Source organism: Chionomys nivalis, chromosome 8 (assembly GCF_950005125.1).
Source record: "Chionomys nivalis chromosome 8, mChiNiv1.1, whole genome shotgun sequence".
Lineage (NCBI taxonomy): Eukaryota > Metazoa > Chordata > Mammalia > Rodentia > Cricetidae > Chionomys > Chionomys nivalis.
The window spans coordinates 45,080,561-45,094,390 of record NC_080093.1 but is presented as its reverse complement, the minus strand read 5'-3'; the positions used below and the strand labels follow the sequence as shown (position 1 = coordinate 45,094,390).

General features: G+C 38.2%; 1 protein-coding gene across 2 annotated transcripts; it reads right to left on the bottom strand.

The window, feature by feature from the left end:
* Positions 1 to 982: 982 nt before the first annotated feature.
* LOC130880549 (membrane-spanning 4-domains subfamily A member 4D-like) lies at positions 983 to 11,309 on the bottom strand. 2 transcript variants are annotated; one of them, XM_057779636.1, is made up of 7 exons: positions 11,175 to 11,309; positions 9,390 to 9,512; positions 7,293 to 7,349; positions 4,753 to 4,852; positions 2,934 to 2,953; positions 2,739 to 2,840; positions 983 to 1,112 (listed from the first exon to the last, which is right to left on the bottom strand). In XM_057779636.1, the coding sequence occupies exons 1-7, from the start codon at positions 11,307 to 11,309 to the stop codon at positions 984 to 986; spliced, it is 666 nt and encodes a 221-aa protein (XP_057635619.1). In that variant the 3' UTR covers position 983. The 2 variants fall into 2 exon arrangements, with proteins under 2 accessions (XP_057635619.1, XP_057635618.1); XM_057779635.1 differs by lacking the exon at positions 2,934 to 2,953 and having other exon boundaries at positions 4,736 to 4,852.
* Positions 11,310 to 13,830: the final 2,521 nt, after the last annotated feature.

Here is a 13,830-nt window from a genome sequence, read left to right as displayed (position 1 = left end):
TTTGTAGAAAAAAGTACACTGAGGAATAAAAGAAGAAGGATATCATTAAGAGAGAGTGTAAATCAGGTAGAAAACTCTAGTATACGTTGATACTGTGGATTTCTTTAGAGCCCTGTGCAGTCTGGAGGCTGCCCCCACCCCCCAGGAAGTGATGTGTTCCCTTCCAAGCAAACCTTCAGTGACTTACTTTCACAAGTTTGACCTCATATTGGGAAGATTCAGCAAATACCAAGTGTTCCAACATGTGAGCCTGTAGAGGGCACTGTAGATTCAATCCACAACAATAAGAAACTGCTTTTTATGTTATATATAAAACACAAATACATACATATGTGTGTGCGCTCTGTATCTACACTATACATATACAATGTACACTCACATATATATGATACATATATAGTGAGAGACACACTGTGTGTGTATATGTGTGTGTATATGTGTGTGTATTTAGGAATCTGGTATTATGATTCCAATGACTTGTCTTCACTGTAATTTTTCACTATACACTCTGGTATTATGTGATGCACATGTACAAGAGATTAAAATTGATTGCTATAATTAGTGATTTAACGCACATGTTGTCTTGCATACTTCATGTGTCTTTACACGATGATGAGTAGCCAAATCTACTTATTTAGCGAAAATCCCAAATAAAATGGGAACTGTAGTCTTCACTTCTTGGAGACCTCATTTCACTAACAAATTTTTTTCAGTCCACATTGAAAACTTCTTTGCCAATTCAATACCCTTGAACATACAATGAATGAAAGATATTCAGGTATCGTTAGCCTAGTAAATGCTTGGGTTTATTTATTTATAGCAGGTCTGATACTCCAACTTCCAGTGCAATGAAAGGTTAAATTCATGGGGAAACAATGAGAACTTGATTTTGAAATCACATACATACAGGAGCCTGTGCGTTCCCTCACACACAAGCACACACAAACACACAGAGAGAGAGAGAGTCAAAACTAGACTCTTTCTCAAATGCAATTCTTATATATATTTTCTGGAACATTTCTTTCTTGGTATACTGGTGGTGCCAATGGTTGAAGTAACATGGGAGTTGCCGCTGCAGACACAGCAGGATTTGGTGGTAGAATTACAACAACCTGTGAAATGAATCAAAATGTCATTGAGTCATCCAGTATACATAGAGCTTCCTATTCCTCACCCCATAATGTCCCCCTTACCAGTATCTACATTGTCACTACTGAATTGAATCACACCTCACCCTGCTTGGTGTCTTAGGTACCATTTGGATCAAGTGTTGTACACATAGGACACTCATTCTATTGCAGAGTTTGACCAGAGAACTTGATATTTGCAGCTGCATCTTGGAGCATCGATTTTCCATTCCATTTTAAATGGCTTAACGAAACAAGGTGTTATGGAAAATGACAATTGTGCTCTTCCAAAGTGGGTTACTCCTGCTGACAGCATCATATACAGACTTTGGTGTGACAGCCGTGAACAAAGTTCTGCACACATGACAGTGGCCCAGAATGGCAGAAGCATCACGAGACTTGGGAAAATTCTGTCCTTCACAAGCTCAAGTGATGTGGGGCAGTGGCAGCATGAAGAAGATGTGCTCCTTAAGCATCACATGCCCTAGGCCACTGCTGGGGTGGATTAACAGGAAATCATCAGGAACTGCATTACTCGGCTCTAGGGAGGAAGTGCTGGGTTTCACTGGCTACTTTCTCTACTTGAAAATTTGAATCTTTGAGGACACTCCTGGCATATCATCATCATGGTCTACTTCTGGTCTTTTTTTCCTCCTAAGTCTGTCACTTTCTTATCCCTATGTGACCTTCTTCCTCCCCAGTCCTCAAGAACATTTGCAGCAGTCCTTGGGGAAAGACAATGGCCAGATGGAAGTTTCTGATAAACAACAACCCAGTCAGCTCCCTGAGCACACATTATGCAGGACAATGGGGCCTCGAAGGAGGAATCAGAGTGGAAAAAATGGGGCTGGATTTGATCAAAGCATACAAGATGCAGTTATGGTATTTTCAAACAATAAAAAACATTAGCATGTGAAAGGAGTCTGAACACAGAAGAAGACTAGAAACCCTTCTCCAGCTGGGTTCCATCTTAGGAACAGAGCACGCTAGGTGGGGCTGATTGGCAATAGATCAATGGGATACAAACAAAAAGGCAAGGTCTAAAACAGTCCTGTAAAGGATGCTACATTCTGTGGCTGGATACCTTTTAAGTTATTTCTACAGCTCACAAATGCACTTCCATCCTTAGAAATGCTTTTCTTAGTAAATGGACTCTATTTCAGTTTCTAAGCATGAGTCCCGGGAACAGTCCTTTGCTTTGTTAAACAAGGACCTGGAATTGGGTAACCTCTGAACTGAGATTTGTGGCTTGGCAATCCTTAACATGTTTTCCCAGAATGAAAAGTCTTTCTCTCCATCTCCCTCTCTCTGAAGGCTGTAGGAATTTCCACCTTGTATATCCCTCAAATTGTCACGAAAGTACTCTTAAGCTTCCTTCCAAGACTAGGTTTAAACTCTTTTATTAATGAAACTAAGAACTTCAAAGACAGCCTCAGTTCCCTGGTAACACAGATTTTAAGTCTGAGCTAGGACCTAGTTGGTGTGTGGATGGTCTGGACTTAAAATGAACTTAAAATGAAGATGTGTCTTTGTAAGCTATTAGATCTGTGAGACTGGTTACTAGAGCGATAGAGAACTACTAAACACCATCAAACAAGGACTGCTACTCACCTCACTGGTGTTACAACAGGCTGCTTTACATCCAAAGGCAGAGGTGGACACAGCAATGCAGAATTCAAGTATATTTAAAATGAACATCAAAAAATCTATACCCTAAAAATAGATTCATAAAAAGGAATGTGAATAGCGAGTAGAGATAATAAATTTCAAACATGCCCCTCCACTACCATGCCAAAAAGGAAAAACCCTGGTCAGGGGGTTGGAATCTAGCTTTTGATCTGGTCCAACCCTCAGACAATTTTCTGGCCTCTTATATATCATTTCTTCTCTCACTATTTTACTAATAAAAATTATCAGAAACCCCAAAGCCTGCTAAACTCTGGTGCTAGAAATTTCACACAGAGAAAACAATATTATTATTTTACTTTTGAGGAGAAGAGGCTTGCAGGTTGGCTTTCTAACAAAACTCTGAATGGGGAGATCCTAGTTTGCAGTGAGAACAGAGATTGTTTATTAGATAATATAGGTGGACTATCCTGGTCTCTGCAGGGTATCCAAGTTACCATAGCGTCTTCACAAGTAGAAGCAAGAAGCTGAAGAATCAAAGTCTAAGAGAATGTAGTACTTGCCTTGAAAACAGAGGACAGAGTGATGAGCCAAGGGATGCAGACAGAAGGTGGAAACATAAAAGCCAAGAAAATTACCTTTCCCTGTGTCTCCCAGGAAGGACTACAGCCCTGTCGACATTTTGATTTTATGCAATTGAGATTCATTTTGAACTTCTGTCATCCTGTAATACACCTGGATTATGTGCAATATGGTAAGTGATTGGAGTGTTAAATACTACATTCATTAGTATTCAGTGCACTTGGCTTTGTCTGATTCTTCACCAAGCCACAGGGTCAAAATGGAGGAAAAAGGAAGCAGCACATTTGTTCTGAATTCTCTTGCCTTGAACTGGTTTTGAATTTCTCTTGCCTGGAATTGTAGGTTTGAATATTCTGTCTCTTTCTCTCATTGATGAGAAATGCTCCCTCTACTGTAGATTAGTCAACAGATCAGAACCTTGGCATGTGAGAGATACTGATTCAGCAGGCTCTGAGAAGATTTGCATGTTTTGTGATGAAATATTCCTTGCTCCTGCCTCAACAGATCCAGTAGTCTCTGTGTCTCAGGCATTATGACAGGCACAGTGGAGAATAACAAGTAGAAGAGATGGTAGCTTTGTCCTCAGAAATGTGACCATCTAGATAAGAGTTTCTTTGAGCATCAGAGAGTACCGAAGTCCTGTCTATATGCCTTATATCCTTCCTTACAATTTAATCACTTTCATATAATTTATAAACAATCTCACATAACATAATTTATTTTACATAAACAAGTAGAGCCTGGGCCTGGTGGCTCAGAGCTATAATCCAACACTGAGATGAGATCGTGTTTTTTAATCTGTGGGAATCCCAGGCTATATAGCAAGATTCACATCTCCAGAAATATCAGACAAACACACAAACTGAAAACAGCAACATAAACAAGACAAAAGGGAAGACTTTCAACAGAAGTAGCACATGTATATAAGTTTATAATATACAACTTTCAGCTGTAGGAATTTTTTTAGGTCACCTTGGATGGTCACTGATGATTCCATATGGTTTGTTCTTTTATACAGAAAGCTCACTCTTTTAAACCTGTTTTGTAAAATCATAAGCTAAACAATATATCTTTTCTTCCTAGAGCTTTGGAACCTCCCACTCTTAGGAACTTGGTTTTAGTTTGGGTCTATCTGGGATGCCAACTCAAGATGACATGACATATGGGCCCTATGTCTCTGCACTAGCCACATTGGTGGTTTTCTTTTACTTAGTTATAGAAGAAGGGAAATAATTCACTGTCACCTGACCCCTAAATAGATTACCGTTCTACTTCCCAGTCATTCGCAGCTCCCCAAAGAGATTTGGCAGTCACATTTTACAGCTTTGATTGTTGCCTTTGCAAGAGTTAGTGAACCCGTATCTCCACAGCGGCAGCCCATCAGCAAAGGAAATACTCACAACAGCAATTCTTAGACTTGTGAAATGTAAACTCATAAGTACACTGAAGAAACCAATTATACTTGTTGCTGCAGCCACCACAGAGCTAATGGTGTTAAAACTTAGACTGGTGGTGACCTAGAAAAGAATGGGAGCCAGTTAATTCAATAGCATCTTTCGTGTACTCCATCAATATTTGAAATCCAGCATGATTTTATTAATAATTACATCCTCTTTCTGCCAAATGCAGATCTGTATCTTTCCTTATGATATCTTTACTTCCAATCCTTTGACAAAGTAAAAGCATTATGCTATTTTCCTAAGATGAAATCCCCTGTCCCCCTGAGATGACATTCAAGGGCACAATATGCTCTTCAAATTTTGTAGTGAAAATATAGTGCTCTTGACACATTATCTGGAAGGCCCTGCCTGTCATTTCCCATCACACTCTTCAAACGTCTGACTGTTTCCCTTGTATAAATGTTGATAATCACTCATGGCATGGCCCTCTGGCATATTTCCCCTATGCTGTAGATTTGGTTTCACACTTCTCTTCTCATGGTTCAATAAAAGAAACTTTATTATGAGAAGTAAAACTACTCAGGAAACTGAAAGTGTGCTGTGTCTCTAACATGAGAATCGAAAGAGAACAGAGTCCAGCTCTGCTGACTTTCTCGCGGGGTTTATGTAGGATGTCTCAGGATAGCGAGAGGGTCTTAGACAACTGTTAGTCTGAGAGGTAAGGGAATGAACTCGCCCACGTGCTGTCTGAGTCATGCTCTTTGTTCCTCTGCCATCACAAAATCCCAACCATATATAAATTCATTCATTAACAACTTGTTAGTAATAAAAATACTGCAAGGAATATTCTCAGGGACACAGGCATTCTTTGAAGATATGCAGCAGAACTTATCATCTAGTTTGTAGCTAAGCACAGCTGCAACCATGGGGAGGTTCCAGCTCTCTCTTATAAAGGCCGCTACAGCTTACAAAATGCAGAAAACTAAACCACTGAGAGATCTAAGAAAAAGGCAAAGAATACATGCATTATTTTACAAGTGTGATTAATAATATATGAATATGGTTTTCAATAAACATCATTTTTAATCACCTGAATCTTACGATCTAAACATAAACAGTTATTCTATTGCATCAAAAGCTGGTACAAAGTGTTAATTGCTATTTTGAATGAGAGCAGAGAGATGCTGGTGAAGAGAACTTAGGACCACATAGGTCCTATTGCTCTCTCAAAGGACTATGATATAACAAGGGCAGACATCTGCAATACCAACCTAATTTGTCATAAATCTTTGAAGGACTATGCTCTATCAAAACCAGACACCTGCAAATCTGTTCTGTAAAAGTTTCTCCTGTGATCATCCCACAAGGACTCCCATCTGACCAAATCTTACTGCCAGGCAGTTAATTACAAAGAACAGGCTTCTGGTTTTTTATAGCAGTGTGAGACAAAAGGTTTGACTGTCATATTTTATTTGCCAGAATTACAGTTTGGGGAAAAAGTCATCCTACTGTCAACACAGGAAGATTGTGCCCATCATATAAGACATGCACTGCATGAGAAGCCCAAAGCTGAGTTAAAGGGGAGCATCTTATCACACAAGAGAATCTGCAATTAGAGACAGCAGCTACTCAAAGGTAATATTTTTCACAGGCCATGCCTGTATGAATTTAACCTCCATTAGATGTGTAAATCTTTGATGGGGTTGTCTTCTAAATATTCAGCTGATCTACTGTGTAACCTTTCAGATCTCATGACATGAGGTACATGTTAGTGGCAAAGCTGGTTAAAGATGCTATGAAGGTAGACAAAAGTACAGGTAAAGAAGGATCATGGTCCAGAAGTTGATGTTTACCTCCTGCAGAAAGGGAAATTCAACTGCAGCTTTTGGCAAGTGAGTGAAATAATTGCTGAACTCTTGGTTGTTGCCTTTTATCAGTTTTTGACAGAAATCCCATTTTAACTGTCTTTTGAAAATCATTTATTATTTTATGTGTACATGTGTTTTGTCTACATGTATGTACATGCCTGGTGCCCACGAAAGTCAGAAGAAGACTTTATAGTCTCTGGAGTTGAATGTCTGAGAGTCATTATATGAAACTCTGAATCAAATCTGGGTCCTCTGCAAGAGCAATACATGCTCTTTATCACTTAGCTATCTCTATGGCCTCTGTAATATTTTTTTTAAAAAAATGTTATTTTAGATACATTTGTAGAAACTATTTTAACCTGTCAGTTAATTATGTTATTGCCACTGCAAATATTTGGTTTCATTGTCATGGGCACGATCTGAAGCTTCAAGGTTCACGTGTCTAACTTCACTTCTCCAGTTTCACCAGGACCAAGATTCTCTCCGCAACTGCCTGGACACACCATCCACTCAGATATGATGAGACCTATTACGAACAAGTAGCTCAGCTACACCTTTGAAAGTCAGATCTTTTGAAAATGCAGAGCCTTTGCCTTAGGAAAACAGAACCAACCTCTTTTACATATTAGCTGAATGCATACTTGATGAAATCATTCTCATTTAATGGCAAAATAAAAGAAAATAGTTACCAGGACCTCTGTAGTTCTCATTCCTGCTGCAATTGACAAGGATCCTGAGATTATAAACTGGTAATAAGAAGATAAATTCAAGTTAACAATTTTTAAATCGCTATTAGAAATCATAGCATACTAAAACTCACTTCTATGTCAACTGGGTCTAGTAAAGGGGTCAATGTCCTAAAGCAGGCAGTTGTCACAGTACCTCCCCTACCAGAGGAGCAGGGAGGGGAAACTGAGTCAGTGGAAGAATCATCAAGATGTTTTTAATATGAAACTGTCATCCCAACAAAATTGTTTAAGATCAATGAAGGATAAAACTCCCCAATCATTATAAGATTTTGTGCACATGACCTGAAACTGAAGAAGTTAGCCAAACAAAATCAGACCAGAAATTATTCTTGTTGAAAATATATATTGAAAGGTGTAAATAAAATAATGACAAAAATTAAACTCTGTATTAGACAATCACTAGAATGCTGCAACTCATTTGATTCCTGCAATTTGGCAATTATTTTCAATATCTTCTAAATGACTGCTGTCAACTTGACTAAATTGGCCTCTTTAAACTATTCAGTTAAATATACAGATGTCTGCATTTACTTTCTAAAGTGGCTTAGAAGATTTAAAAGTTAATAGCAGCATCACCACTATCACAACATTGAAATGAAAATCAAGATATACATATAAGTTTGAGGAGATAGCTCTCAGACACTTGCTTCCCATGCAGGTCTGAGCCCTTAGGTTCAATTCTCCATCAAGAACTATAGGAGTTGGTTTCCAAGATAGTACTTAATAGAAAATAAAGATGGAAGAAGAAAGCAATGGCAGGGAGATATGAGAGATCCTGAGTACTCATTCATGGGCTGAATACATCTTGGGTATATTAACCTTTCCTAGTCTTGCTTTCTTCATTTATACAATGACAATGAAAGCAAATTTTTCATAAGTTGTATTGATGATTGAAGTGAAACAATACATACAAAGCAGTTAGCAATATTCTTAGATTACAGTGCAATGAAAACTATTACTGGTGTTGTGGATTCTACTACTACTATTATCATAATCATTGATACTATTATTGATATGTCAAATGTCATGTAACTTTAAAAAGTATTGAAGCGTGTGGTATTTCTCAAATACTAAACACCTATTGAAAATAGGAAGGGAAAATTAAGGTACCAGGTCTTCAAATTCTCTAAATTATCTCATTCTCAAGTTTATTAATAAATGGAACCCTCATTTTTCAAAGGAATTCTCATTTATAAAATAACTAAGTAAGTTTTTGCATTTTACTTTCCACTTGTCAGCTCATAATATATAGGTAAGAAAATGTTTAATATTTTAAACTTAACACTCTGAACTCTACAGAACTTGCTTAAATTTTATTATAGCTGAAATTTTTAACTTGTAAAATTTCTTCTTCAATTTTTTGATTAGTTACCTTCTTTAAAATTTGGAACAGAATTTACCTAGGTTTTCTATTCTCTTAAGCATTGACTGAGCATTGATTAGCCAGGCAATGTTAACCACCTGCTCAGCTTTGCCTCCTCTGCATTGCTAACAAGTCCCTCATTTCCTTCATTGTTTCTTGAGCTTCAGAGTTCAGTGATCTCTTCCCATCTAGAGATGTGAATCTCAATTTCCACAACTTAAAGATGCAAGCTTTAAGTTGCTTTATCCTCGGCTGAAGAATGGACTGGTAAACTCTTTGTGAACAGTGAAAGAGCTCCATCAATATGTCAGATTACTCTATCATCAAGATGTGATGACATTTTGTACCACCAAATAACCATCACTAGGAATGACTAGCCTCTGGACTCCTGAGGAAATTAGTTGTGACAATGCTTAAGTAACCCTTGTGGGAGTACATGAGTACACGCTGACACAGTATCCTAAATGCCATATTAAATAAACAACCCACCTAGTTTATGTGAAGGGTATATTGGTATTGCAACATGAACAAGGAAAAACTGGAAAAAAGAACATATACACTGTTCTCAAACTTATAGACTACTTGAAAGAGTAAAGAGAGGATTCCCTCTAAGGTTAGTGGAGTAACAACAGAGTGTTATTATCTCCAGTTACATAAGATGGTATGCTACTCACCACGATGGAACCCCAAACTGGGGCATATACGTACACTGAAAATGCTGAGGTCACATCTATTATTTCTGTCATGATTATTATACCCAAAATGAGGTTTATGAGAGCAATCAGAACTTGAACAACCTAGACACAGAAAAGTGAAACATTATCACCACAAAAATGATATCTATACTAAGTGCTATCAGACCACTAAGTTGTTTTCATTGGTTAATCAATAAAGAAACTGCTTGGCCTGATAGGGCAGAACTTAGGTAGGTGGAGAAGACAGAACTGAATTCTGGGAGGAAGAAGGGCAGAGTCAGAGAGACACCATGAAGCTCCTTCCTGAAACTGATGCTGGTTAGAATCTTTCCCAGCAAGCCATGACCTCGTGGTGTTACACAGATTGGTAGAAATGGGTCAAATCAAAATGTGAGAGTTAGCCAATAAGAGGCTAGAGATGATGGGACAGGCAGTGAGTTAATTAATGCAATTTATGTATGGTTATTTCAGGTTTAAGCTAGTTGGGTGGTGGGATGCAGCCTGTTCCTCCTGTTACACTTTAATTTGTGGAAACACCTAAAAAGGACAAGAAATTAATCCAAAGGAAAAATAAAAATAGAGTGAAAAATCACTAGAATTCGAAACAGGGAATCAATGGAGATAACTTGGAAAACCCAGGTTTATTTTTCCTTAAAGATGGATACAATCAATTACTTGTAGACAAGATTACTGGGAGAAAAGTGACTAACACTGTCAGAAATCATGCAGGGGATAACACAAAAGAGGAGGCCAACAAATCCAATATACTTAGAAGAATTGCCTCAGAATACCATGTACCAAATCTCAAAAAAAGAAATAGTCACTATGAATAGTCCTATATAAGATAGAACAATTGAAAAGAATTAATATTGCTTGATATCATGATTTCTCTTAATATTTAAAGGAAATAATAGAACACAAAGCTCTAAGCTCAGAGCTCACAGCATGGGGAGTTTGTGTCTTTGTGTCTCCTTCAGAGCTACTGTGAATGTAGAACAGCTCTCAGAAAAATGTTCAGCTCAATAAAAGCAATAAAAGAGGTAAAATCGTTATCCAGCCAATAGAGCTCTTAAATCTGTCCCCAGGCCTCCTGGATGCAGCAATCAGAGCAAGGCTGCAGAAGTCTCCTGATGATAACAATAAAAAGACTGACAATTTTTCAATATTTACAAGAAATAAAACAGTGAAGTGAAAAAGAAAGTGCCTGCCTAAGGGCAGCTACCCAGTGGTTGGAAGGTTGGGCCAGTGAGTACCTTCTGCATTTAGTGACCTTTAACCCGCTTAGGATGTTATTTCTTGAAATTCTCTCTCTCTTTTTTTTTAGGTACACTCTTTTGCAGACAGAAGAATGCAGAAAATAGGGGATTTCTCATCATCTGACCAGCAGGGGAAGGAAAAGCACTAGAAACATCTGAGAACAATATGGGTTTCCCCGCCGCTGGGCAGGCCTGGGACTGGAGCGCAGCAGCAGCTTGCATAGGTTTCTGTCTGCACTGAAATGGATGGGGTCATCTTGGATAACACACAACCTAGAACGTACCTGAAGTTTCTCTATTTAAAACATAATTAAATTGAAAATCTGATGTGGCAGAATAACATATCCGTTTTCAAATGATAGATTTGAAAATCAAATGCTAGTGACCGTGGGAAGTGTTGAGAGACCATGAGGTTAGTGGGACAGAGTACTTGTGTTGGATTTTTTTATTTGTTAATCATTTAGATATTTACAAAATCATTCTCCCCTTGGATCCAGAAATGTCTTACCCCGAGGACTTTGGGTTCCCCCTTCAAGAATTTCTCTGCATTCTCTTTCCACAGTTGTGACTTTACAACAGACCTCTCTGAAGGCAGAACACCTCCAGGGGCCACCTCTATGGTGGTCTGTTCTAGTCCTCGCATGGTTGCCATGGCAACAGAAACAGTGCTGAAATAAAATTGAAATTCTGGATGAACCCCTGGAAATGACTCAGTACCAGGTTCCTGCTTATGGGTAAATTCTGAACTAAATCCTCCCATGTTAACACAAAAAGTTTAGCATAGATAAACTACAAAAATGGCTTTAATCTCTTGGTAAGAGAAGCTCTTCTGTTTCTATTTTCTTAGCCTTATTTTTGAATGCTCATAAATTTTTAGATAGCCATGGCTGTTTGGGACATCATTTTCAAATAGATTATTGGAGCCTTTGTACAAACTGAATTTATTTCCATTGAAATCATTTCCCCTGACTCATTATCTGCTCCACCTCAGCAAAGAAACCCATCACTCTTCTTTATGGTCTCTGGTTTTCATCAGATACAACTTCCCTCTGCTGTATACTACTCAACCTTCAATGCAAGAGAGGATTCAACCTGCTTTTGGTACTTCCTTTTCGTGCTCCAGAAGGCAAAGGTGTTCCTAAGGAAACCTAAGCTGTAGAGTAGTCCTCTCAAATGCACAGTTTATTCTCTGTTTACAAAGGGCCTCTGCCGTGCCTCTCAGAAATACCTTCAGACCTCTGCGGTGTGCTGAGTTCTTGGATGTCCTTTAATACTTTCCTCATGAGTCAATTACTAACGAGGAAGAATAAAGAGAGGAATCTAAAGAGTGAGCCTCTCTTTTGTCATATAGAAAACACACACACACACAGAGCCTAAATCTCAAGTTTGTTGGTAATTGATGGTTGTCAAGAAATGAAATATGAGCAGGGAAAAGCCTGGCCTAAGATCCGATAATCTGGAGTCTACTTCTAGCTCTTTCATTAAGATGTGAATTTCTGGCTACGGTCTCTGGGTTACCGTGACTGTGCTTGTAAAGAGCGCATTGGGAACAATTGGTCCAAGCTTCTTTCTGATCTTCATACTGCTAAAAGTTTGCCCTGTGTCTTCCACTGATAAATATCTGCATCAACAACTTCAGCTCATGGCCTATGTTGTCCCCTAAATGAAGCCAGAGATGGTTGGAGACCTAGTCCAGGTCACAGTCCATCTCGGGAGCAGACTAAGCATATCTGGTTGGTAGCTCAGGCTCCATCATCCTCTGCATCTCCACTAAGTCTGCATGGAACAGATATTATCTTAATTAATGGATTATCAAAATAATATTTAGGAGACAGAGATGAATATAATGGTAGAAAATTATTAAACGTGTGCAAAATTTTCAGTCAGTAATTTAAGGTGCGGCCTTTGTCTTTCTTTTATATTCCTTTTTAAATGTTATTATTTTATTTTTGAGAATGTCATAACTGAGTATTGTATTTACATCATTTACACCCCACCCTCTCTACTGGTCAACTTTTCCCCACAGTCTTTAATATTTATGACCTCTTCTTCTTTGTTAATGTTATATATGCATGTGATTATATAGAATATATCAATATACAATATGAATATATATAAACATACAACCTGTAGGTCTATTTAGTGTTTCTCATATGTATATTGTTTAATAATAACTTCCTGGGATTGGACAACCCATCTGGGAGTTCACTGTTAGAGAAGATTCTACCTCTCTTAACAGTCAGTATTTGTCTATAGTTCTTCATCTAGGGGTGAATATGGCAAGATATCCTCAAGGGTATGAAAGTGGCACTTATATCTTGGGGGTAGCCAAGCACTGTGTAAACGGCCTTACAGAATATTCAATATTAGGAAATTAATGTCTGCTACTATTAAACCTAGCCACCTGCCTGGTGAGGTCATAGACCCTGGAGGAGAAAATATTGCTGCCAATTTACCAAGTGTTTGTCTTTTCATGTCCTTATTCTTTGCTTCAAAAACTGCCTCCCAAGGTGCGTTTAGATGTGCACTCAACTCAAGTTCAAAATACTAGTGTGTGTAGTGATCTCGTCTTTCCATCTAGATGTCCTATATTCATCCAGTACATTAAAAGCCATCATGCCAAAAACCTAAGAAGACAAATGTCTACACCTACCTTCTTCCAGCCTGCAATGCCTGCTGTCTGTGTCTGATGAAGGCCAGGCTCTGGGAGAGCACCTCAGTCTGTCCAGACCCGGGACCCACCCCACACTCAGACTCAGTCTGTCCAGACTCAGGACCAAACCCACACTCAACCTCAGTCTGTCCAGACCCAGGACCCACCACACCCCCACTCCACACTCAGTTGAAATTTGCATGTTTCTTCTTTCACTTTTCTAGATCATAAAGGGTGTGGTATAAATTTCTGAAAATATCAGCTTCCTTTTTTTCTATAAAAACTGTTAACTGAGTTTTGATTTCTCAGCTAGAGTGTGTATATTTATTACAAAATATACTCAAAAAGAATGACTAACAGGGTTTTTCCACAAGAAAATAATAATGTTTATTGTGGTGATAAGTAAAGATTTACGATTTGTAAAACTTTGCCAAAGGAATATAAGCAAAATGCTATGATATATGAAAATTTTGTATCACCCATGATTTTGTGTATTAAGATTAATAAAGAG